Raw genomic sequence first — 25,883 nt, forward strand, 5'->3', positions numbered from 1 at the left:
GGATAGGGATTACACTCAGTCCATAACTGCTCCTCTCTGCCGCTGCTTCCTCCTCACAGTTTTTGTCTCTTCTACCTGGATGCTCTGTGGGCAACACCTCCTTCAGGAAATAGCCAAATGTCCCACTGTCATCTCCTCCACTGGCTGCAGAGTAGATATCTGCTCTGGTGTGGCCCTCCACAGCTTTCAAGGGATCCTCTGCCCTGGTGCCCAGAGCACCTCCTTCCTTCCTTCCTTCCTTCTCTAGCCTTTGTGTTCACATCACTGTTCTTCATTCTATTTTTAACCCTCTTCTTCTGCCTGACTACTGGTTTTACCTTTTCTTAAATATGTTACCCCAGAGGCACCACTATCTCAAGCCACAAGGCTGTGTCTGGCCCTGCAGCCCCACACTGCCAGAGCATTGCCATGAACATCTCTTCGTTCTCTTTTCATCTTCTTTTATTTCCCTTTCCTCTATCCTTTATTTTTATACTTTCCCATCTTCTGTCTTTGCTTCCTATCTCTTCTCTCTTCCTTATTCTTCTCCCAGTGTCTTCTCTCTTTCTCTCCTGCCCTCCTCACCTTCATCCTATAACTTCCTGTTCTGATAAAATAATCATATTTCTTTTAAAGCAGAAATATAAAATAACACTAAACCCTTTTTATGAAGCAATAACAATTGAAATCCCTAAGTTTAATTTTAGTTTTGTCTATTTTTATTCAAAATCAGAGAAACTGCACCATATCTTATGCCTTCTTATTCACCAAAGTTCAGGAAAATCTCCACAGTTTCTTTGTTCCTTCTCTACAGTTTTCAATTAGGACATAACATTTAACTGAAAGAATTCAGAATTTTGAAACTAAATGTCAAATTCTGGCACACTTATGCAGAAGGCATATGTTTATTTTTAACATCCAAAACATTGCAACTAACCCAAAAAGAGAAAGCTAGGGCATAAACCAGCAACCTACTTCTACACCTTCAATTCAGATTCAATTGAAAAAAGAATAAATTCTAAAGTCTGTCATATCATGTGACAGAATAAATGAATAAAAAGAATCATTCCTTTCCTTACAGAAGATTTTTCTCATTATTCTTGTACTTGAAGAGTCAATCAGAATTTGCGAATGTTTTACTCAATCACCAAAACAGGCAGAAAAATCAAACTGATAGAAAGAATAAGGAAGTTGGGAGTAATCATGAATAAAATTAGATCTGAAGCAAATTATTGTTTCCTAGTAATACTTATTCCTAGAAAAATAGTTGTATATGCAAGACTATACTTTCACCATAAACATTAAAATAAATGTAACTACTACAACTTTGCTGACTAATATATGCCAATTACGTGCATAAAATATTTTTGCTAAGAGCCCTTGCCTCTATGAAAAGCCTGAAAATAAACACAGAATAGGCAATCACAGTCCACTCTGTACCTTAAAAAATATAACAAGGTATGATTGATTGTATTGTGTCAAATTAAAATATTTCTGTTGATGTGAAATGTTTAAGTTACACTTGTAGTACGCAAGAGAGTTTAACATGGCAAAACAGCATAGTAAAACTTTTTTCCCTTCCCTCAAAGGACCAAGTAGATACTTCTATTTTTGTGTTTTAACTTACTCCAGCTGTTGCAAATTAGTCTATTAGTAGAACTCCTTATTCTTCTTTGACTTAAGACAGCTCCTTAAGTCTGGAACTAGGAAACTTAAGTTTCTATTTAACTTATAAATAGAAGTCAATCTAATTTCCAAATGTCACATACAATGTTTTCAAATTATAACAAAATAAGCCATAAAAATATCTTTTGAAAATACAGCATGCATAACCAAAAAAAAAGTTTCAGACTAGTTATTTTTGATAGCCACATCATTCTACCTTACAGGAAGCTTGCTGAAGTCCTTATTAAAGTCCCTTTGAATGAAAGAGCTGAGCTACACATGCCAAAGAAACTTGAAATAACATGGATCACAAAAAAAAATCAGTTGTAGCCTAAAATTGCTTTCTGTTTTCCATAAAAATTGAATGAGAAGTAGAATATTTAAATAATGTACAGTACCAATCATGTCATTAATTCCTGGATTGTAGCTTAGGCACAAATAATCCTGTACCAACACTGGTTTATACAGTTCAGTATATCATTTGACTGAATGATATTTTGATGCAATAGTTTACATTTATATCAGATACTACTGTAAACAGAGAAAAGTCAATGATTGGACTGAGTTTAGTGATGTTGGCTTTGGTTGAATGGGACAGAGAGTCAGGACTATAAATGCACTTTGAAACTGCCGAATTTTCACTGGCCAAGGAAAGATTCCCTGATAGAAAACAAGCAGTCTTTAACAAAACAAAGTAACAAATAAAAGCAAAACAACAACTTCCTGTTTGTCATATATTCTTTAAGGTATCTTCTCAAAAACCTCCTTGCTGTGACTTATGGGTCATAGTTTTTTTCCTTTGCAATGACTGCATTTTTTACAAAATGATTTCATGTTTGATAATGCTTACCCCTAAAGTATTTAACAGTCTAGAAAACAAAAACTCCAGGTGTACCGGTAACATAAAAAAAAAGAAAGGAAGGAATAGCAAGTATTAGGGGCCATTTGCAAGAGAGAATAGTTGTCTGGATCCCACACTTTTTTTTATTTTATTTGCTAATTAAATATAAAAGCATGCCAGTGAACCTCTGAATGGCGTATCTCCATGGATTCTGAGTGCAAATAACTGTATCTTAAGCAAGCCTACTAAAACATTAACAATGCAGCAGTAGCTATGGATGCTGCAAGATCCTAAATAGGGTGACTCAGCTATGTACACTTGTTTTTTTTCTTGCTGGGAGGTGGTACTTACTGAAGAGAGCTGCTAGAACCCATTTTCCTTTCCTCATATTACAAATACAATGAGAACCAAAGGGAATGAGGGAGAAATCAGTTTGTCCTCTTTTAGCTTTTGAGGGCAAACAGCAAAACAGTTCTTGAGGATCATTTGAGCTCTTTCCCATGCTCAGCTCTTGGAATAACTGAGCAAAGGATGTATTTGATTATAATTTTGTAATTTCCAATTTATATGCACATAAGAGCATGTGTACATGTACAGTAGTGAATTTGTGTCTGTAGGTGTTATTTACACACTCAAGCCCATAAACACAATTTCATACATGTAGTTTTTTAGTTCTTTTATTTATACTTTCCTTTGAGGTGTACATTTTGGTCCCCAGTTCTCTTTTAATAGTGTAAATATCTGTCAGTCACACAGTGACTGGTTCTAGCATACAGCTATCATAAAACAGACTCGGTGACCAATGCAGAGTTTATTTGGATTAGAAATAGAAGACAGCTTTCTAAACTGCTGAAAGAAAAATCATACCTTGAATAAAACATTTTTACTTCACATGACAGTACATAAGCAAGCAAAATATGTTCAGGCACTTCTTAAATTCTGTTCTGAAATGACAAGGATGCACGTAATTTAATTTCACAGTAATTAAGACTACCTGTGAGACTTGAATAAAATGGAATTGCTATCAGCTAGCCTTACAAAGAAAGGAAATTCATGTATGTAAAACATTTTCTGGATAGCTATACCTGATCTTTTTCATTGTCCTCAGACAGTGAAATTCTGAGGCTTTTTTGGGGGCTTGAGTCTATAAAATGTACTAAAAAATTTTAAATTAAATGTGTCAGTGCATAGCCATCAATCTCGAAAAGAACTAGTAAATTTTTCAGTTTATGCAATATGACCAGCAAAAAAAACCAAACAAAACAAAACAAAAAAAAAACCACACAAACAAATAAAAAGAACCCTCATAGATTTTTCTGTGGTTTTCCCCTACAGCTAAGAAATTGTTTCATTACAGGTAGACTGAAACATACACACCCATATCTTTATAGAAACATAAAGACATCCACAGCAAAAACTGTTCCAGAGAAATAAATTATTACTAGAAAATGATGCTTTCATAGAAAGCCTGACAATGTTTTCTTCTTTCACATTCAAGTAAAACAGATTTAATTCAGTCTGCCAGAAACAGCTATGCTTCTACTCTGTGAAAAATATGCTAATGATGAAAATAAGGACTTGACAATTTACTGAATACTAAGCGGAAAATCTGTAATGAATTGCCTGTGTTGTAGCGTTCAGTTTAGTCTCCTTTTTTTTCCCCCTCAGTTGCTATGGAATACTAGAAATAGCATAAAGAAGATTATACTATTTTGTGGGATGTTGTGCATGTCCCTTAAGACAGAATGCTTAGAAATAAAGACAAAAGTCAGCTGTGGGATAAATGAAATTCAAAGCAGTAATAAATAAAAGGCTTAAATACTAACTTTTCAATGCAAAAGGGAAATACAGAGAACAAAACAAATGCCAAAAAAAATCAAGCCCAACAAGTAAATCTCAATCAGCAACTAGCAAGTTGAAACCTAGAGTAATTCATTTTACACCTGCAAGGAAAAGCAGCTTCTTAGGTTACTTGCATGGTGTAACAAAAGCTCATAAATCCATTAAATGCAGGCATGTCTTCAAGTTCTCAGCCAGACTTCAATTTTCACTGCAGGTTTTAAGCCTTCAATAGAGTAAACTCTTTTCCTAAGCATATTTTACCAGAGTGTACATTCAAACGGTGACTCCTTCTAGCTAAAGTGTCTGTGTTTGAAATTTTTATATTTATGGCTGGTCCTGACAGGCTTATGTGTTGAATCGCATCTGTCCAAGTACTACCTGAAGTAAATCCAGTAGATTAGTCCTGCCTTTTCCAAGCACAAGAGAACTGAGCAAGGTTACTGGCTACTCAGCAAGATTCTTACATTTTGCCCCTAACCAGCATTATTAGTTATATCAATCGCACTGATATTAAGCTCTCTTCCTTCTGCTTTTTATTGCAAAACCATTGGTTTATTACCTGTGTACATTAGTGTTAATACGTGGTAGATCTTCATTTCGGGACAACGATGGAAAGAAAAATACATTCTGTCAACTTTCAATCTCCCTAGAATATTTTTGAAAATTTTGTGTCTGGACAACAATGGACCACTATTATTGGAAAGCTCTTCTATGTACTTGCTTCTCTTAAAGTGATGCTGGAAAAACAATCTGATTAAGGCAGTAGAATCAGAGAACACATTTAATCTACCTACCTTTCACACAGTCATACTTATACAACTGCAGCCAGACTTTAGAAAAAAGGAAAACAATCAGTCTGCAGACTGAAAAACTGCATCTCTTCAGTATTTATTTTTTTTTTTAAATTGAGGCTTAATGCACTTAACTACTGGAAACATACTACACACACACAAAACAAAATAACCACCAAACCCCCACCCCAAACAAATAAACCAACCCTAAAACTTTCACAGCTGAGAGGATGGATTGAAGATATGGTGAAACTTTGCTGATGTAACTTCAGAGAGTATCTGATTGTTTTGAATACATTTACATCTCTTGGATATCTTTATTTTTGAAAAGTGACATTATTTTTAATGCAGAATTACTCCTCAAAATACTGAAACATTATAGAAAAAAAGAGCTGTAGCATACAGTGTAGTTACACAATCTAGGAGAAATATGGGAAGACAGGACACAATATACTCTTTTGGTAAAACCAATTACTTATGTAGAAGGTTTCTCTTTTCATCAGCCTTAACTACATTGTTGCTTTTCAGTCTCTTTCCATATAAGTCTACACTGAGAGACACAAGAAAAAGGCCAACACAACTTAAATTCTTACATGAAACATAAAAAAAAAAAAAATTGATAAAGGAATCATTGCACTATGAAAAGCAACACTGGAATTGTTGACAAATTTACATTATCTAGTCACAGCTGATGTCCACCTCATTCTCCAAAATAGAACAACCTTTAACAGGAAGTGATATCATGACTGCACAAAACTAGTAAATCTTTTAAGATCTGCACTGCTATACATTATTTGTTACATTTAAGTTGCTGGATTTCCACTTGTATTAAAAAAAGAGTACCTTTAACATTAAATTCATGGAGGTCCTAATTTCAGAATATTAGGCTGTGATACAGAGGAAGGACTTGGGTGCACTTAAACATAAAAAGTTTTTGCAATATAGATATTTAGAACTTGAAATGTTTATCACATCAAAAAATCTAACTATCATAATTTTTCCTATTACAGGTAAAAAAATAAACTTTCAAATTTTTCACATATCCTCTGAATTATTATAACTTGAATATTTAACAATTGTACAGGTCACTCTCCCTTACCAGGAAATCTTCAACTGAATAAAAAGCTTCATACAGTGCTTTATATACAGATTAGGCTTGTGTGGAAGGAGAAGAAAACTAAATAGCACAAGCAAAATAGTTAATTAGCACCTAGGAGACAAGTGTGTCTCACACACACTGGATTCCCATTTTCCCAGTCTTTACAGATACATTTTGCAGAACTCTAATAGATGGAAAGCAAAAAGGTTTATGGCAGATTCAAAAAATACTTTAAAAAAATCAAGCAGAACTATTTCCTGTAATTTACATGACAGAAGAAAAGCTGCTTATCCTATGTGTTTTAGCACCCAAATACAGAGAAATATTGTGCCAAATGGAAAACTGAAGTCTTGAACATTAAATGGGCAAAAAGACATGTGGAAAAGGAACAGCAAGTTGTTAATCTTAAAGAAAAGAGAATCGACTGTTCTAAAATCTGGGTTGACCCAAGAATGCAGGAACAAACTTCAACATGATGACAAATCAAGGGCTAAGTACAAAAGAGGAAACCATGTGAACTTTTCTAAACCATCAGTTGAAGGTCCCAGACACAGCAAAAAAATGGAATTGCTTTATTTTCTCATCATTGGTCCTGGAACGAAACTAAGGCAGAATGTTTGATTGGCCTCAAGTCAGAACATGAAATAAATACTGGGATGTTTATAATGTAACACTTGAGAAAATTTCAGGCATGGAATTTGAGTATGCAATGAAGGGAAAAAGGATGACAGCAGATCAGGGTAACTGGAGACCATGGGGTGGATGACCCTGAATGAGAAAGCAGAAAGATTCTTCTTGCAGAAACTCCTGGGACACAGGACTGCATAGAGATGGGAAATAGTAGATACTATAGATAATAGTAGATAATAGCAGATACCAATTTAATGGATGGGACACTGGGAGTGGGAGAGATAAGGACCAGGTTGTATTCTTAGCTCTACATTTAGCTTTGATAAATACTACTTGGGTTCTGTCTTCACTCTCTTTTTACATATGTTCAATTAATACTCTTATCAGTAAGAACAATATCCTCCAAAGTATTCTGTGTCATACTCAAAAGGTGCTTACAGTTTAAGCTATGCGATTTATCATCTGAAACTCAAAATTAAATTAATACCTTAATTATAAAGATAGTTTTATAAGAACCACTGACAGGCAGACTGATTTTACTGGACTGTTTATTAAAGTCCCTAGACAGAGACTCCACTGTCCTGTGAAGGAAAGAAGTGCATTAAAACAAATAAAACATTCCAGATAATTTATAAAATACTAAAATATGGAGAAAAAATTAGGATAATGGTGGCTCAGGCAAAAAAAAAAAAAAAAAAGAAAAGCCAAAACAAAAACATTCCAGGTAGCTAAATGTCTTGTACTGAAATATTTCTTATATAGGTATACACAATGGAAGACTCATCATAACTAAATAATTCTTCATCTTTGCAATTCACTGAGGGCAAACATTTGAGATTTTATTATTTTATGTCTGGTCCACATCTCATTCAAAACCTGTTTTCCAAATCAATACAAAGGTGGGATTACTGCTGTCCAGATATAGGCAAGCTTTAAAAGTAGGGTAATTACAATGCAGCAACATGCAATCAAGAATTCACAACCCTGATCTTAGACTTGAGTTAATTCTTTAGCTCTTCTAGGGCTACATCACTGCCAAAACATGAAATAATTATTACAGAGGTGACAGAGGTGTGACTACACAAGTTACAGTTCCAGTGCTGAAACGCAATATAGAAAACCCACTGGTTTTTACCAGGTTAAAGTGCACCACACAACAATGCTGGGAATTATCTAGGCAAGAAGGAGCAAGCCTAAGGATTTTCAGCTGGCAAATTGCTGCTATCAGAACTGCCTACCAAATTAGGTGGTCTGTTGTTACACTGGAAAGAACAGCATTTCAAAGACATGTCTGAAGTGAATTTATGCAGAAAGACAGGTTGTACTGAAAGTTTGTTTCTTTCACTGCTTTACAGCCAAAAGCCGCATCTGTACATGCATGAAAATCAACCTAATAATGCCAGGCAAAAGAATTTTAATAGCTTTCACCCTCTCTTTCCATCACTGCTTCCTTTCAGTCCACTGCAGGGAATAACTACCTTCAGACAAAACAATACACTCCCTTCAGCTGAAGAGGCTCCCAAATAAATTCTATCAGACATATGCAACCACAAAAGCCTCCTAACTGTCCGTGCTCTTCCTTTGGCAAACACAGCCTTAAGACAAAAACTGTGGTTCTTTCAATTAAATTTTTAAGTGTTTTTGGTTATTGCAGGGCATTTGGGTTTTTTTTCTTTTTTAAGTGAAAGATAAAAACTGTGACTTAATAATTATGAATTACAATGACATTTTGGAATGACTTTACAGAGAAAGAAAGAAAAGAATTCTCAGTGTATATGCATACAATAAAACAAGGAACTTGAAAACGATAAACAACAGAAGACAGTTGCCAGCTCATTTAACCTATTTACAGAAACAGCAGCATTCAGAAGGGATTTCTTTTTAAGTCAATAGCTCTAAGGATGAAGTATGCAAAGGCTTAAAGAGACACTGTCAAAAAGATCAAAGGATTCACAAGTGACAGTAATATTTTCAGGAGTCCCCTCTAACTTCAAAGCTAAAGACAGACCCTGCACAGATCATGTGTTTTATTCCATTGATGACTCCACTCTGCAGTTCAAAGTGGGTTTAATTCTAGCTAACCCACTAGTTTCATATTTTCGCACAACGACTGTAAATCTAGTAAGAGTGTCTTTGAGATTTATTAAGGTCATACTTTGCTCTGCTTTCCTAGGCTCAGAAGACTTAATAGGTTATGATATCATTCATGATAAATATTATCAACACTGTGGAGTGCGCAAGAAACAGCACTATTGCCAGTGCCAGTGGCAAGCATCTCTTCTTAGTCTTCTGAAAGACTACTGTCACAACAATAAATCAATAGGTAGCTTAGTCTTGCAAAGCAAAAGGCAAAATATGCAGAGGAAAAAACAGAGGACGAGGAGAAGATACAACTGATGCTCTGATTCCAATAGTTGAAATTAAGATCAACAAAGAAACATCAAGAGAATGACGTTTGAGATTCCTACTGGAAAATGGAAAACACAGTGAGACAAAGCAACTTTTAAATTACTCTTCTATGAATTACTTGAACAGAATAATGTTATGGTCAAGTTAGTTGACTATATAGAAGTCAATTACCCCAGCTGAATAGTGAAAACACTATGAAATTATCCCATTCCAGCATTCACAGTTCTGAGTCTAATGGAGGAGGAAAGCAAATAGCTAGCATAGCTGTGGGATAAAGTTGTACTCCAAGAAATTAAGCAGCTTGTCCCATTTTGAAAGTTTATTGGCTTTTAACTTGTACTGAGAATCTTTGGCTTTAATCTTATCCAGACAAGTCAATTTCCCAGCCTCACCATGCACAGGAGGAAGGCAACTACAGAAAGCCAAGACATAATCTAGGGTTATTAGCATCAAACATTTATCAGAGTTTGGCTGGATATTCTCCCCTAGGACTCAAACAATGTGTACAGCCCAAGTACTGAAAACTGTTCTAGAAAAATTCATAGAAAAACATGGATCAAGGGATATGCCAGTTAATTTCCCTAGTTCAACCAAATCTATGTAATTCCTGAAAGACACATTGCTACACTGGGTTGGGGGTGAGACCTAGCAACCTTTCACATCTCTTCCATGGCTCACGACAGGAATTAATGATTCCTGTTAAAAAAAAAAAAAAAAAACAAAAAAAACAAAAACAACCAAAACAATAAGCCTTTGTACTTTCTAATTGGCATCTTCTCTTTCTCCAATATTAAGGCTTTATTTCTTGTTCTGTCCATAGCAGACATTCAGGATAACTCCTTCACTCTTTTCCTTTCTTTGGGGTAGCTGAAGATTTACTATGCCTATAGTCAATCTTCTCTTCCTTAATCCAAACAACTAATTCATACCAGCTTCTGCCTTATTTTTATCTCCCTGATAATTTTAAGGAAGTCTTCAAGTGGTCCTATTCCTCACAAAGGTGCAGTGCTCCAAACAGAATGCAACAAACAGGTAGGTTACTTCTGGTGGTTCTGCAGGCAATTTCCAGGTATCGACAAAAAAGGACAAAACCAAGAGGAAAGAAAGACAGGGTCAGAAAAGCATCTGGCAAGTTTCTGGGACTGTACTAGGTTGACTGGAACCCATGGGGAAGAAGCAGCTAAAACACTGAGCATTCACGAAAGGACGATTTGTCATTTTTAGCAAAACAAGGGAGAACACAAAAAGAAGAAAAAGGGCTTCAGGAAATTAAACTTCAGCTAACTCACCCACACAACATGCACAAAGAAATTTCTGTAAGCATACCAGCAGAAAGGAAACTGACTTGCTCTTTCAAGAAGGGTACTTACACTCAAAGCACAGGATTTCTAATGTCTAATCAGAAATGTATATGATTAGACAGCTGCTAAAACCAATACCAGGAACAAACATGGGAAAATTGATTAGATGATAATTAAATAAATTAGGTATTCTCACATCAGTTAAATGTGCTGAAATTCACCATGGATAATTAAAGCTGATTCATTTTTGAGAATTTGTAGAGGATATCAGTGATTCCAAAAGAATGGGAAACAGTCAGTGATTAGCATTAAAAAAATTTTTAAAAGACAGGTCTGAAGAAGTAGAGATGCAGCAACTGAATTTCAATTCCCACAAAATATAGAATAAAAATTATTTGGAAGTATTTAGCAAATAACAAGTTGAATAATATATAGGCCTGTCAAGAACAAGTTACTTCAAATCTATCAAAATACTCTTTGTGACATAGCAGCAGATCCTATAGCTAGAGAAGCAGCAGTAGGTACCATATAGGCCAACTTAAGATTTTGGGTTCTCATGGACTTCCATAAGCAAACAAAGAAATATAATGCTTCAAAAGAAAAAAAGTTCTAATAAGCAGATGCCACTAAAGCTTGGAAAAGCTGCATGCATGCTGGATGACGAGAGTACATAGTTATAGCAATTCTACTGAATTTGAGAAACAATCTGCAGAAAACCCAAATACAATTCATTAGGGGAAATCTTAGAGCTTAACAACAATTAGTAACAAAAGAAATGCAAGATGGAGAACAACTAGCAAGGCAGCAGCACAGGGCAAAAGGAGCACCGAGGCAAGAGAGTGGATCATACTCTGACTAGTAGTCTGTGCCAGACTAGCAAAATCAGCAAAAGCTCATGCTAGGGTATATGGACAGCAGGTGGTGTGTGTAGAAATTTACAGCAGGACAGGAAATGTTTTCAGGACAGAGAATCCAGAGCACTGGGCTCTGAAGTGTGCTGCTGCCTGTCTTCCTTGTAAAGAGATTTCAGTGTCCAGGTCTGTTGGCCCGACACAGTTCACCATCAGCACAGGCATGAATGTTAAGTAAATACTTCTCCCTCCCCGCCACTACCCACAGAAGAAAGCCATACATTTTCTACACCCCTGAAAGGTTTGCCTTAAAAGTTTTTATTCCTTCTAGGTAGTAGAACAAATGCCTGCCTAGTGACCATTTCACAACCAACAAGCATAACAGGAAAGATATTTAAGAAACAAAAATGAGTTGTTTCTTCCCCAAGATGTAAAGAACAAGGTAGGTGCATAACCTCTCACAGGGTGTATCAGTAGAGCTTTTTGGTTTATTTTCTAACGTATATCTGCTTTGTAAATTTCTAATTTAATCCTTTTGCATTTAATTATATGAGTAATACAAAAATAAATGTGCAACTTGATGCCTTTCTGGCAAAAAAAGAAAAAGAGGCTAAATAGTCTGACAGTGTTTCTTTTAAAGATTACACATAATGACAATGAGATGGCTGAAAATCATACATTAGTCTTCCAGATTTACTAGCACAGCAAAACGCTTTAGATTAATTAATGCTACAATATATATGAAAAATGACTAAGACAATTAACCTCATTCATCTTTAAATGGAAGAGTAGAGAGGAGAGTTTCTTAAGAACTTAATATAGTAATTGCCAAGGTTCTACTGTCAATGATAATCAGCATAAAGGAATAAGTAAAGTGTATTAGAGTAGTAACATATTCCTGGCTCAAGTTCAGACTTGGAAGAATACACAAATCAATACAGAATAAGATATGCTAGTACCATTCTGCTGCTTATGGCCAGGTGACTGCACATCATAAATTTACATCCCTTTCTCAACTTAGCTGGCTGCAGCGAGAGACCAGGAAAGACCATCTTTAGTAGCAGCAAAGGCACCAACTGGCAGGAAGGTATTGAAAGAAATTGCAGAGCTGGACAAAGCGGACAGGAGACTCTAAATTCAAGTACTGTGAAAACCAAACATTAGTGACATGCTGAGGCCCAATTAACAAATCTGTGTATGAAGTCAAACTCCTTATTGGCTCCTATAATGAGTTAGGCACTCAGGTAACTCTGAAAGTTTGTCACTAATGAATATTAAAATGCAGTAGAAACACAATTTTTACATGAAATCAGAAGTTAAATGAAAATTAAAATGCTTAGAAATCAATACAGAATCAATATTTTCTCATTTTACAATTGCAGAAATTAGAATTTTTAGGTTAAGGACTTTAGGATGAAAATGTTTCAAGTATAAAGTACAATGAATTTTATCCTTCTCAAGTTTTCCAGAACTCATGACCACATACAGTATCCTGCAATCTACTACACTGTCACATATAGCTGCACGTACCATGAATAAAAATAAGAACAAATCTGAATTTCTTTCCTATTTCTCTGCAATTCTCAGTTTCTTAGTAACTGAAGAAATGAAAGATCATCTAGTTTGGAACCTTTTTAAAGGAATCTTTATCTGACTATTCATTCTGCAGCAATTAACAAGGGCTTTGACTTTTTCTATGTTTAAAATATAAAACATTGCTTTCATTCCTTTCCATAGGTTTTTCCACTCAAAATTTTATTCATGCACTGATCATGAAAACAAGAATTTTTTAAATTACAAAGAAATGGTATTAACAAGCATTAGAGCCCCTCCCATGCAATTGTCTCATATCACAAGACATACGAAGAAAGCAATTCATTCCCTGCTGTGACAAACAGTATCTTAATAGAACAGATTTTCAAAACTGTGTTTTGTTGCATTTTTGTTGTTGTTGTATGCAAATCATTGCATTATAACACATGTTTGGACATTAATTTTTAAAAGTTTTCATCCCCTTTCTTCCCTGGAATCATTGCCAAATATACTCAAAGCAATTTCTCGACAGGAATTAAAGCACTTTAAATCTGTAAAAGGTGGCAAATTCAATTTCACTTCCATACCATCTCTTCTGCAATTTTATCAAAATATAGCTATTATAAGCTTGCTATGAGGCTGCCAACAATGAAGTGCATGGTTATGCTGTGCAAACAGTCACATAGATTGTGTTCTGTTCTGTTTCCTAGGAACAACAGTGAATTCAGTAAAGATATGTCCCATGGTTACTTCTGGTTCACCTTTACATGGGACTGTGAAGTTCTCTTGTTCTGAACCTTAGGTTCTACACTGGAAGAACATAATTAAAATAGAAGCACATATCTCCCTGTGCTTTGAGACAGCAACAAGTATTAATTTATTAAAACAGAAACTTTTACTATAATATTTAAGAAGAGGCAATTGCATCTTGTAGGACACCTCCACCAGCCAACCAGTTTTTCTTTATTTTCACTTTCTGCCAAAGTTTCCACTTGAAGGTCACTAGAGGACCTAGCAAGTAGAGTGTCACCTTTGAGAATAAAAAGATGCATGTGCATCTGAACCAGGCAGCAATGGAAGACAACTGATTGATTTCCACTCTCTCTGGATAACAGATCTATCCTCTAAAAGGGTAAGTATTATCACTTGAATCTATACCCAAAGTATGCTCTTATCAAGCAAGTTGAGTTGCTGTATCAATTACTGTATCCACACTCTGCAGACACAGACTGGCCCCCAGCATTCAAACCTCCCTCTCCTTCCATTCCCAGTCCTTTATCAGCACAGTCTCTGTTTACCACAGGCAACACCAGCAAGTCCTAACAGTGATTTAAGTGCCAGACCATAAACCCAACAGAGAAGCGCACCAAGCTTCATCTTGCACTTTCTCCATGCACACAGTGGCAGAGGTAACCCAGTTGATGAGCTTCAGTCCTTAAGCAAAAATGAGATGTAGCACTGGGCTGTCTGAGAAAATGACACTGTCTTTCTAAAGACAGGCCACTGGACTGGAGCTGGCCTACAGACTCCTTTGGTAACATACAAAGTTAAGACAGGCACTAACCCTTTTAAAAGCCTTGAACTAACAATCAAAACCCATCAACTGTATTTCCCACTTTGACACTGGAAATTAATTAAGCCAGCACTTGAAGTTTTGTAAAGATTATACACCATTCCTAGATTGTTTTCACAGAGATAGCAGAAATACAGAACATATAAACACTGACCTTGTTTCTTTTAACCCTTCTTTCTGAATGACTTCCAGTATTTGTTTTGCAGTCATTGGTGAGTTGGGATACTTTTCCAATGCCTAAAAAGAAATAATAAATGTAAGTGACAAGACACAGGTGTCCTGTGAATCTGAAAGGTTATGTGATCATGCAGTTTTTATGCAGTCATTTGTAAAAGGCAGGGAATGATAGTGTTGAGACTGGAGTCCTCTGTCTGTTGGAAGGCCAGATACAACCCTGGAAACTTCAGCAAGAAAAATATTTACTTGCTGCTTTTGTACATCATCTGCTACCTCTGCCTGGGAAAACTCTTACCAGATTACAAATAAAAGAGTTGGAATACGCAACTGGTTTTATGACACAGCAACAGATTTTCTTTCAGGCATGATGGGAAATATACAAAACACAAGAGCCAAAGGAAAAAAAAATACCCACTAGCACTTTCTTTGATTTTTATTACTTTAGAAATCTTTGAGGTCATTTGACTATTTTACACTTAGCTTTGCCATGACCTCAGAAAAAGAATTGGCTAAAATCTTCCATTTGTAGACCAGAAGCTACTGTAACAATTGACACAGTGGGGTTTCAATTTTAAAATGCCTTTTCATTCTAAAAACAATGAAAAATGAAGTAGTCAGAACAGCCACAGCACACAAGATGCTACATGACAGAGTGCAGTATATTTTTCCAGTTCAGCTCAGTTTTCCACTCCTTTGCCTTTTCCAATTGAGCCCAAAGTAACTCAGTCCTCTTTACAGATAGAACCATCTTCTAAGAATTTCTCTGATTTTCCACTTCCTTTTTGTTCCCATCAATTTTATGCTGTTAAACAAACAGCCACTCTTCTGCTTCCGTAAAATGTCAGACTGATAGCCCTGGAAAACAAAACCCTTCAATCAGCAGTAAAAGGTGTAGCACAGGCCACAGCAATCAAGCTTCCCAAAGCATCTTGCCACTATATCTCAGCCAGAAGTTGCATTTCTACCCCCTGTAACTATGAAATCAGTTTGGTCTAATTCAAATCATCCTGAGCTTCTCTGTAGTAGTTACTACCAAATAATGGCAATTGTGAAAGCAGCTACTACTATGTGGATACCTACACACTAGGAAGTAGAGACACCGCCACATCATATCACACAAGTCAAACTGTGAAGGGTGCTGGCCAGGGCTGTAATTCAGCAGCTCACCTAAAGCCAAAGACTGCCTACTCACTACAGCTTGACCAGCTCAGCCCTTTTCTGCCATTTTACTGTTCTGATTTCCTGCCTGTTCTCTTTCATAGCCAAAATGCAGTTTACCAAATCCTTCAATTCTTTGTTACAGATGAGCTTTTTATCCTTTATCTTTGAGTTCCACAAAGGAAAAGGTATACGTGAAAGTTGCACTAGAAAGGTCAGGGAGTTGAACTGAGCTTATCTCGTGTACATCAGTAGGCAAGATTCAAAAGGGACCCATCAGGAAAGGAAAACCAAAAGGTGATTTGAAAGGAGAAAGAAGAGAAGGTTGGAAAGAGTAAATGTATAGCAATGAGTAAGGACCAAAGAAACTGCACAGAGCTGGGAAAAGGGCCATTGCACACAAGGGAAGAGAAATTATATGATGTATTAGTGACAGAGCAACAATGACACATTGGAAAAATGACAATGCGTATAAAGATTAACACTAGGATGAGAAAAGATTAATGGTGTGAAGAGAAAAATGGAAACTTTAACCTTCAGAAAGAAGACAAAGTACAAGGTAAAATGAGAATCCACCAAAATAAAGAGAAAAGAGAACCGAACTGGGAACATTCCAAAGGGCAAACTGGAAAGGACAGGAGAGGATACTACACTGTACTGGACACGGCTATGAAGGAAACTGTGTGCACTTGAAAGCGGGGTTACTCACTGTGGAGGATTCCCTGTTTCTCTTCCTGAGTACAGGCCCCTCAGCACACCTGGACAGCTCCTCCCTGCAATTGAGAAAATTTGGGTAGCCCTGTCCCCTTCTCTACGACATCACATCCTATTCTATAAAGTCAGTAAAAGTGCCAAGTATTACCATGAGAGTTTGACAATAATGGGAAAGAAACAATAAAGCTAAGCAAACATCAGAAGTCACCCTGTCCTGGACAATGGGAGAAGGGAGAGCAGTTTGTGCTGAGGAAGCTGCACTGAACTGGTTGTGGAAACAATGGCCAGACATACAGATACGGAAGATCATCTTCACCAAACAACAATGAAACCAACAAGCAGGATGCATAACACCACTACAGAAAGTTTAACGAAACCCACGGGGCAGATTTCAAATGCCACAGTATGAAGTGAACACATTCAGGGGATAATGACAAATTGAAATGCAGACTGTTAGACAGGCTGACAGTGCTGGAGTAAATAATTGCCCATTGTGTGGATTTGCTTTACACTGGACACGTAGTGTGGGCTGCAGTTCATATATCCCACGAATTTAGTTCTGTTCATCTAACCTTTTAAACCCTATTATTTAAAGAACTGTTCATACCCTAACTGAAAAGCATAAATTTTCCAATTTAAACACTGCTTTAGTTGAAAATCCTGTTACTATATACATGATTAAGTTTTCTTTATCATAACAAGGATTAATTAGCAGTGAACCTTAGTAAGGATGGGTTTTTTTCTGCTCCTCCCACCATGCTGTCCATCCTCATCATTGCTCCTCCCCTCCCCCCAGTTTTAGCCTAATCATTTATCACAATAAGAAAATAAAAATAATTACATGTAAAAACCTTTCAATGATAATATAATTTTCTTCCCTCAGTTATGGAAAACAGCACGAGAACATTATTTAAGATTTTGTGAGCTAATGAATACATTGAACTGTTAATTACACTAGTATCTCTTGCCTCTGTATCTTAACACTAACACTGCTAAATTCCTTTTGCATTTCTAAGACTTTTGAAAGTAATATTAGAAATTCAAGCTGAATAACTAACTGTGCCTTAAGGCAAACAACATACTAAAATGCAGAACGAATAGTTAAGTCATAGGCTTCTTGGTCAGACATAGTAATGCACATCAGCGGAGGAAGCCGTAATTTGTTTTAAATATCTTTCTTCTTCTTCCCACTCCATCCACCAACACTCATATCATATATGGGCAGTGACTAATAATGCTGAAATTAAAGCATGCCAAAGTACTGTAGTGAAGAACATGACTTTTTTGATGCGTTTTGTTAAGAAGGACAATGGCAGAAAAATGGTTTGCACTGACTGCAACCTCTATCACAGGGGATCAGATATGCTCTATTTATTCCTGCCATTCAACCATAGCCTTAAAAAGGGACAGACGGTAAATAACTGGGACAAATAATGTGATACCCATCAGGACAGAACAAGAACAGAAGTAGTCACTGCACAACACATTCTTGGTGCTCATTCAAACCCTGGTTAACAGCTCAAGGAGAAGAAGGCTCAGATCATACCAAGCACACTGGAAATCAAACCTCCCAACAAATGGTAGCAGCCTGACAAATTGTAGTATTTGTGTCACCTATAGTTATCAACTCACAACTTCAGAGATATTAAACAACAACACAGGTGTCACAAATACGTATATTCCCAGTTTCACTGGAGAAGTCATGTCACTTATATAGGACAGGAAGAAATACAAATTCCTTTTCTCACCATGGTATCTATCAACATCTGTGTGTTGACAACTACTCGAAAAAATCAGTTGCCACATGGGGGAAAAAAGTTTCCAGTGAACTGTTAGCAGGAAGACTCTAGTGCAGAGTCAAGACTTGCAGCTTTGCATAAGAGAGAAATCCTGAATGCTCAGCTTGCGTAAAAAATCAGAAGAGGACTTCTCTGTAATGTATGGAATTATTAGTTTAATTTATATATACAGATGCTTGTGACTACCTGAATCAGATCTGCTCAATCATTTGCATTTTAGACACGGAAGAGAACACAGCAGAAGGACAAACTGAAGAAAGTCAAACCAGAGAGTTGGCCCTCTTGCCACCCATAAACATTCCTGCAGAAAGCAGGAAGCTTTGCCTGCAGCTATCACTTATGACACTGACAGAAAATAATTCTTCTAAACAAGAACCAAGTGTATTCTGATACTGCATTGTGGTCCAAAAGCCGCGGGCAGATCAGCGTAGTGGGCTTAACACTGCTGATTGTGTGACTAAACAGTCTGAAACCAGCCAGAGCTTCTTCCACTTCTAGATTCTGCTGGCAGGGATCTGAAGGTCAGGTAGCTGACAAAAAGCAGGATCGTTTTATCGTAATAAACTGAGCCACTAGTCAGAAACTGAAGCAATTCTCATTAGAACATTATTTTAAAAAACTGAGGAGGAGGAGGAAGAGGAACAGTACAGTTATTCCCAGTGCTCTTACTCATCAGCTAAAAGACAAGTCAGGCTGAACTACACAATGGACAATCTTTACTGCCCAAAAACAGCAGGGTGAATAAAAGAACAAAAAAAAAAAAAAAAAAAAAAAAAAAAAAAAAAAAAAAAACAAACAAGCAAACAAAACCACCAAACAAAACCCCCCAAAATTTTTCTTTCTGCTAAGCAGAAAATATAAATTATTTTCTAGCCACCCATTACTAAATTAATGAATTGAAAGACGGAGTATCAAACAGGGTACAAGAAATAACAGCATCCTGGAAAAAATCCAGCATTGTCTTCTACAGCTGCTTATGTGAGGTTAACAGGAGGACTGACTTCTATTGTGGGAAATGCTCCACTAAAATCTTTTGTGTTCATTTTTGATTAACAGTTTCAGTCACTGGGGAATTATCAGCAGCTTGGTAAAAGTTCAAAGCTCTTTGTGTGAAGAAAGATGGGTAAAAGGTTTGGAGAGGAGGGGAGGGTACAGAGGGGGGGAAGAAAGGAAGTGGATAGAGATGGATGAAGAGGTGAAAACAGCAAGGATGGTACACAATACATGAAAAAGAGGGATGATTATAAAGGTAGGTGAGCTGTGACCTATTATAACACAAGTTCTCAAATAGGTATTCACAGAACTCTTGCTGATCGTGATCAAGAGAAAGGTAAAGAGTGGTTTCCAGGTACTAAAATATTAAAAGAACTTGAAATGGGAGTAATAAATCTCCTGGTAGGACTTTTGTCTTTAAGCAGTTGAAATTACAATAAGGAAATTATAAGATCTAAGTAGAAGGAGGTGCATTTCATAAGATGTCACTCTCAGTATGCTCTACACTATGAATTTGTCTTTATAATCCACTTGACACTACAGATAAGCAAGGAAAAAAACATCAAGCAAGGAAAGGACTAAAGATGTTCCATCAATAACAAAGGAACACATAAAAAATACCATAACATGATGAAATATATTAAGTTTTAACATCAATTTTGTCCATACTTGCTAGTCCACACTTTTTTTACCTCTGAACTTTTAGGTTCAGAGGTAATGCTACCGACCAATAGAACTCAAAAAGTTTAAAGTACACTCATAATTTTCCCCAGCTCTCTTTCAGTGAAAAGCATTTTGCTGCTCCTTTAGCGTGAACTACAGGGAACAACTGGGCAAGCGTTTCCTGCAAGAGAATTTCTACTACAGAATTTGCAAGTAGGTCTGAAATCACCTAGCTTTGCTAACCTGCCAGATAGATAAGACATTATCATCCTCTCCTAAAATACTGAATGAAAAAAAAGAGCAAGAAAAAAGCTGATTAGTTTCTTTGTTCATGCCATTGCTTTCACTGGATCATTTGAGGCTTTTTCCAAGATGTCTGAAACTTTTATTGTTCTTTCCAAAATTTAGTTATGTCATATTTCAAATGGATATAACAGCAGCTTTGGAAATTCCAGATAAACTGTACTCTTGACATTTTGAATTCAAAAGAAATTGGGTTACAATTCAGTTAAAATGAACATACAGTTGGGCTGTTCCTTTAAAAGGCACAAGCTCTAACAGCAGTGCCATCCTGCTATTGCTAGTGGTCTCATAAATCACAACAGAAAATGTAGGGTAAAGTTTTTAGCTTTGAACAATTGACTTATTATAATAACTTATTGATCTGGTCTAACATACTGAAAAAAATGGAAACCTTTATATTTCTCTCTTTACTAACACAATCAGCCTATCCAAACAACCGGGAACTTTCACTTACAGGCTCTGTCAGGACAGATTCATAAACACCTCTGTGACTAGCTGGATGAACCTAGGGAGCACACAAAATCCTATCACATTTCTAAGATCAGGATCAAAGATACCCCAGAGAGCATGATGTCAAACTTGCTATCCCAGTATGGGTTCCACTATTAGCAGCAGGATTACTAACAATGATTTCAGTTCAAGCAATGGAGCATCCAGATTCCCAGAATGACTGCTGAGTTCTGACAGCGCCACATTCAGTGCCAGTTCTGCTTAGCCATGCAAGCTATACCTCTCCTTGCTTCCTATTGCAATACTCCATTGCCTCTCACTGTGCCCACCCCTTCCCTACTCTCAAACTGATACTCTCATTTTCTGAGGTGTTTCAATAACCCTAACTTGTGTATCTCCCACCTTCCCACATCCCTACCCAAATACCTTTCTTCCCTAATCCTTACCACAGTACAAGCCTACAGGATATTCTTATGTCCTCTACCCCCTCAAACATGAGTGAATTCATACAGATGGAGCTCATGCCATGGTTTCCCCCAAACCTGCACACAGGCACACAAGTGCTGCATAGATACTCAGCACTGGTATCTTGCTGGTAGCACACTGTAGCTCTTAGGTGCTGACAGGACAAATTGTGATGTACACCTCCTCTGGCTTGCAGACCACATTCTCTTGCCTACTTAGTTTACAGCAGAAGTTTCACCAGCACCGACCCAGCTGGAAAACTTGGGTCAAAACTTTTAAAACTACAAATCATTATTTCAGAGAAGAGACAAGGAACAAAAAATAGCTCTGCCATCCAAAAGTGTTACTGAAATCTGTACTCATTCAGTGATCACATAGGCCATTTCCCTGAAAGGCCTCTAATTGTGGCAGGGATAAAAATCCTACTTTGGCACCTACTTGGCACAAAAAACAGAGACCTTGCTTAGGTGACTGGAACTAAGGGAGCTGAATGAGTACCAGGCCCTGTCGGCTTCCTCTACATTACAGATATCAAGAGGAAAGAACTGCTATCAGTGTGAATACATTTATCACTACTAAAAGAACAAAAAAAATCCCCTATAAAACTAAGAAACACCAAACCTTAAACATATTTGTTTCCATATATGCTGTTTTCTCTATTGGAAGATGATACCAATTTTTATTTTTCTGAGGCACTGAAAGGTTTGCTGTATAACTTAAGTTTCAGCATAGTAGGATAAAGAAAGAATTACAAGGAGCAAAACTTTACAGAAAAATCAACAGAATTAATATATCTTTGTTTCAGAAGCTTTCATCACTTTATTTTCCTCAGGCAAGCATAATGTGTAAGGGTTACTTTTAATGTGAGAAATAAAATTCCTACTGGCTACTCCATGAAAGTACCAAATTTAACAGGAGGTGACAGTTGTGCTGATTTTCTTGCCATTGGTTTACTATCAGAGTTTATCTTGTTAGACATTGTCCTAAAGATACAGATCTAAGATTTCTAGAAGGCGAAAAAGAAAACTGGAGAAAACAGAAGAGGAAATAGAACACAAAATATTTTAAACTATGCATTCTACATAAATATTCCTACATATTAGTTTTGACCATTTTAAGTATTTCATCCTGGTAAAATTGCTCACTAAAAGGAGAAGTTTAATGCTGCAAGTGACATTGATTCCATTGATGCAGCATGAATATATTTACATTTATAGAATGTCTAATGACAGCAAACACAAAACCATAAAAATTATTCTTCCATTTTAATTGTGTGGGATAGATGGCAAGAAACTAGCTCAGCAAATTTACAGCATATTTTGCTGTTTTGGTGAACAACCAGGATAAGTCACACTGATCCTCTTAACCTCAGAAGGGAAGTCCATAAATTTCACAATCCATTTGTCTGGACTGTTTCTCACTCACAGGATGATACACCCTTCAAAACAATAAGCAAATGGACATGGAGAACATAACTAAGAATCCTTCTTAATAATTGTATCCCAGAAAGAAAGACTACAATGCATGGAAAACACAGAATTAAATTTCTGAGAGATGTAAAGCAAGTGATAAAGCTGAAAAAATAGAAGTCCCTTGCAATCACAAACACAACAGAAATCTACTTCCAGTTCTTTAAGTTCCCTAAGTCCACCTGTTCAAGTACTGAGGGAAAATGGAAAACCAAAATTTCTACAAAATGAAAAAGGCAAACCAAAATTTCCACAAAATGAGAAACTTTGATCCAAAATCAATGGCTTGATTTTGGGGAGGAGGGAGAAGTGTTGTTCATTTTAAACAAGAGAGTATTTCTTGTCTGAACAGACAACAGAAAAGAGATGAGTTAAGAGTCCTTGCATGTTATGCACCTTTTTTTCCTTCCAAAGCCTGTGCAATTATTTCACATCAGGTTTTATTAATCTGAATCATGACATCATTAGGTACAGAGTACAGTTCACTGGCACAATCCAGATCTACTGCTTAAATTGCTCTGAGAATAGATATGATAAGTCATGTTTTTGAACTAAAGAAATACAGTCTTCTCAAAGAATGCATAAAGAGAGAATTCTTTTGTTAGCTGTCAGTGAGATTTTGCTATCTCTGTTAAATATATAATGGTTAGTGTCATAACGAAGATCAGCCATCGTGTTATGACATTTATCTTCATGAGTGAAGAGAGGAAGGGCTACTGTGATTTATTCCGTCTCTCCTCATGAGACGATTAATGTCATAAGAGATTAGTCTTCAGTACTGACTTGTACACAGAATATAACACAGGGCTGGAGTGGGATGCTAAGCAGTTTTAATTGCCACAAGTTTGGAAGCCCACATTACTTACATATGGCATGGTTGACAATTAGTCATCTAAGATTTTCAAAAATAGGATAATATTTTGCAGCTCAGTAACTCATATCCACTTTGTGTCACTTATTTGTTCAGTCCTTCTTAGCAGTGTTTCCACATGCTCCCTTCCCCAACTCATCACCTAAGTCCACCCACACTTGTCCTCTTAAACACATAATTTATTGTAAAACTGAAGTCCATATTGCTGGTTTATATAGATTTTCTATAGCATCTGTTTAAAGGTTTAAAAAATTCACTATTTAACAACTATTACCAAGAAACATTTGTCACAACACAGGCAGATTAGTGAGAGTATATAATGGCTCTGCATCCAGGTTTGTACAAGATGTATAAACAGCTTTCCTCAATATTTGAGAAGTTATATGCTCACCTCTTCCCAGGGACCTTGTAAAACAATCTGACCATCCTAAACTGAAGGAAATAATTTTTCAAAAGCTTATCACTTCGTAGAAATGCACACAGAATGTTTTGTTTACATGCTGCTCGCTTCTTCTTATGGCAGAAAATACTTCAAATAATACTGTAGTGAAAAAAAAAATAACAAAACAACAAACCAAACCAAAAAACCACCACCATGATAAGCAAAAGCTCTGTAAAAAAGGGAATAATTATTTTCCCCCAAACCAGAACATGAACATTCTGCATTTTCTTATATCTCCTTTTCTGAATACTGCTTAATCAAAAAATCCCTTGATAAAAAAGGGTTAGTTTTAAAAACAGCAATTCCTTACCATTGGTGTACATCAAACAGAACACATTATTAAAAAGCTCTCATGATAAAGTGTTATCTTTATCTAGGCTTCTCAAATATTGACTTAAACATTTTTATCAGGCTGTTAATCACATCCACATTCAATGTGAACAGCAACTGAGACCAGTCTTGACAGTCAGGTAACAGGTCAACATTATGGCAGGGAAAAAGTATTGTGAAAGCTAAGGACATTTCTTATTGATGGTAAGTGTATAGGAGAGAAAAATCAATGGGTCCTCATCAGTACAACTGTCTACCAGCTGGATGCTGATTTTCCTTAGAGATTAAAACCAATAGGAGCAATCACTTGGCACAGGTGAACAAATTCAATAGGACCTCCAGTCTATAAAGGAGAAAAGTGAACAGTGAATTCAAGGCTGGAGCTCATGAAGAGACAAAATGCTGATTGTTAAACCAACAGTTTGCAATCAGATCTCAAAACAAAATACAGAACGCGTCTTTCCCTGTGGGGGTACAACCTGAAACTGTTCAGTATAATCTGCAATTGTTGTGAAGGTCCCCAACTCCTGACTGCCTAAGGGAATTATTTCAAGATGCAAGACTGGCTGAACCCCTCCAAGTCAAGCTGGACTGGACTGACCAGGTTACAGTGTGAAATGGCCATCACCCAGACATATCATGCAACTACCATAATCAAACACCAGAATCACGGCAAAGTCATTGGTCAACAGAGGGCAATCACAGAGGATTTTACTAGGGAATATAAATGCAGAGACATCCCATAAAGCTGGACTTCCAGTTCAAGACAAGCTTCTATTTTTAGTGGTCCCTAATATCACTGCACATTTTTTATCCCAAGACCCCTCACTATACACTGAACAGAGGAACTGTTACCTTACAGGATGGTAACCGTAACCCAAGAAAAGCAAATAAAGAGAAAGTAAAACATGGCTGCTATACAGTATATTCTGTCATGGGTTCTTTGCTTTTTCTATGAGAAACAACATAGGTACACATGAAGATCTGTTTTCCTGAAGTGTCATCTCCTCAGCAAACGTAGGACTAAACACTGTCAGTTCTAGGAAATGCTACTGACAAATAAATTCAATGTCTATGGGGTTTAGGCACATAATGTTATATTTAATGTTTTAGAAGCTGAAAATTAATAGATTTTAGCTCTATGGAAGAATAATCTATTTTAGCTGTAGGGAAAAATTACAGTGCCTCAGTTTGGGTTTCTGGTGTAACTACTGACTTCATACTCTACCTTTAAAACAATCAGAATCACAGAATCACTGAGGTTGGAAAAGACCTCCAAGATCCTCGAGTACAACGTTTGACAAAACACCGCCTTGTCGACTAGACTACACCACTGTCCAGGAATTTTCTGAATTTTTTTTCTGAATTTTCCGAATTTTTTTTCTGAATTTTCCATGTCCAGGAATTTTCTGAACACTTCCAGGGATGGTGATTCCACTATTTTCCTGGGCAGTCCATTCCAGTGCTTAAATATGTTTCAGTGAAAAATTTCTTCCATTGTCCAACCTGAACCTCCTCTGGTGCAGCCAGAGGCA

At 36.6% G+C, this 25,883-nt stretch overlaps 1 protein-coding gene across 8 annotated transcripts in view; it reads right to left on the reverse strand.

The window, feature by feature from the left end:
* ASXL3 (ASXL transcriptional regulator 3) overlaps positions 1-25,883 on the reverse strand; it is a 122,234-nt gene that overhangs the window by 81,408 nt on the left and 14,943 nt on the right. For 3 of the 8 annotated variants that reach the window (XM_068189667.1, XM_068189703.1, XM_068189694.1), the window contains exon 2: positions 14,669-14,751. In XM_068189667.1, the coding sequence (XP_068045768.1) occupies positions 14,669-14,751 (83 nt within the window). Of the gene's footprint in view, positions 1-14,668; positions 14,752-16,558; positions 16,623-20,775; positions 20,827-25,883 lie in introns of all 8 variants that reach the window. The other 5 variants (XM_068189675.1, XM_068189711.1, XM_068189657.1 and 2 more) reach the window with 3 other exon arrangements.

The sequence above is a fragment of the Anomalospiza imberbis genome, chromosome 1 (assembly GCF_031753505.1).
Source record: "Anomalospiza imberbis isolate Cuckoo-Finch-1a 21T00152 chromosome 1, ASM3175350v1, whole genome shotgun sequence".
Lineage (NCBI taxonomy): Eukaryota > Metazoa > Chordata > Aves > Passeriformes > Viduidae > Anomalospiza > Anomalospiza imberbis.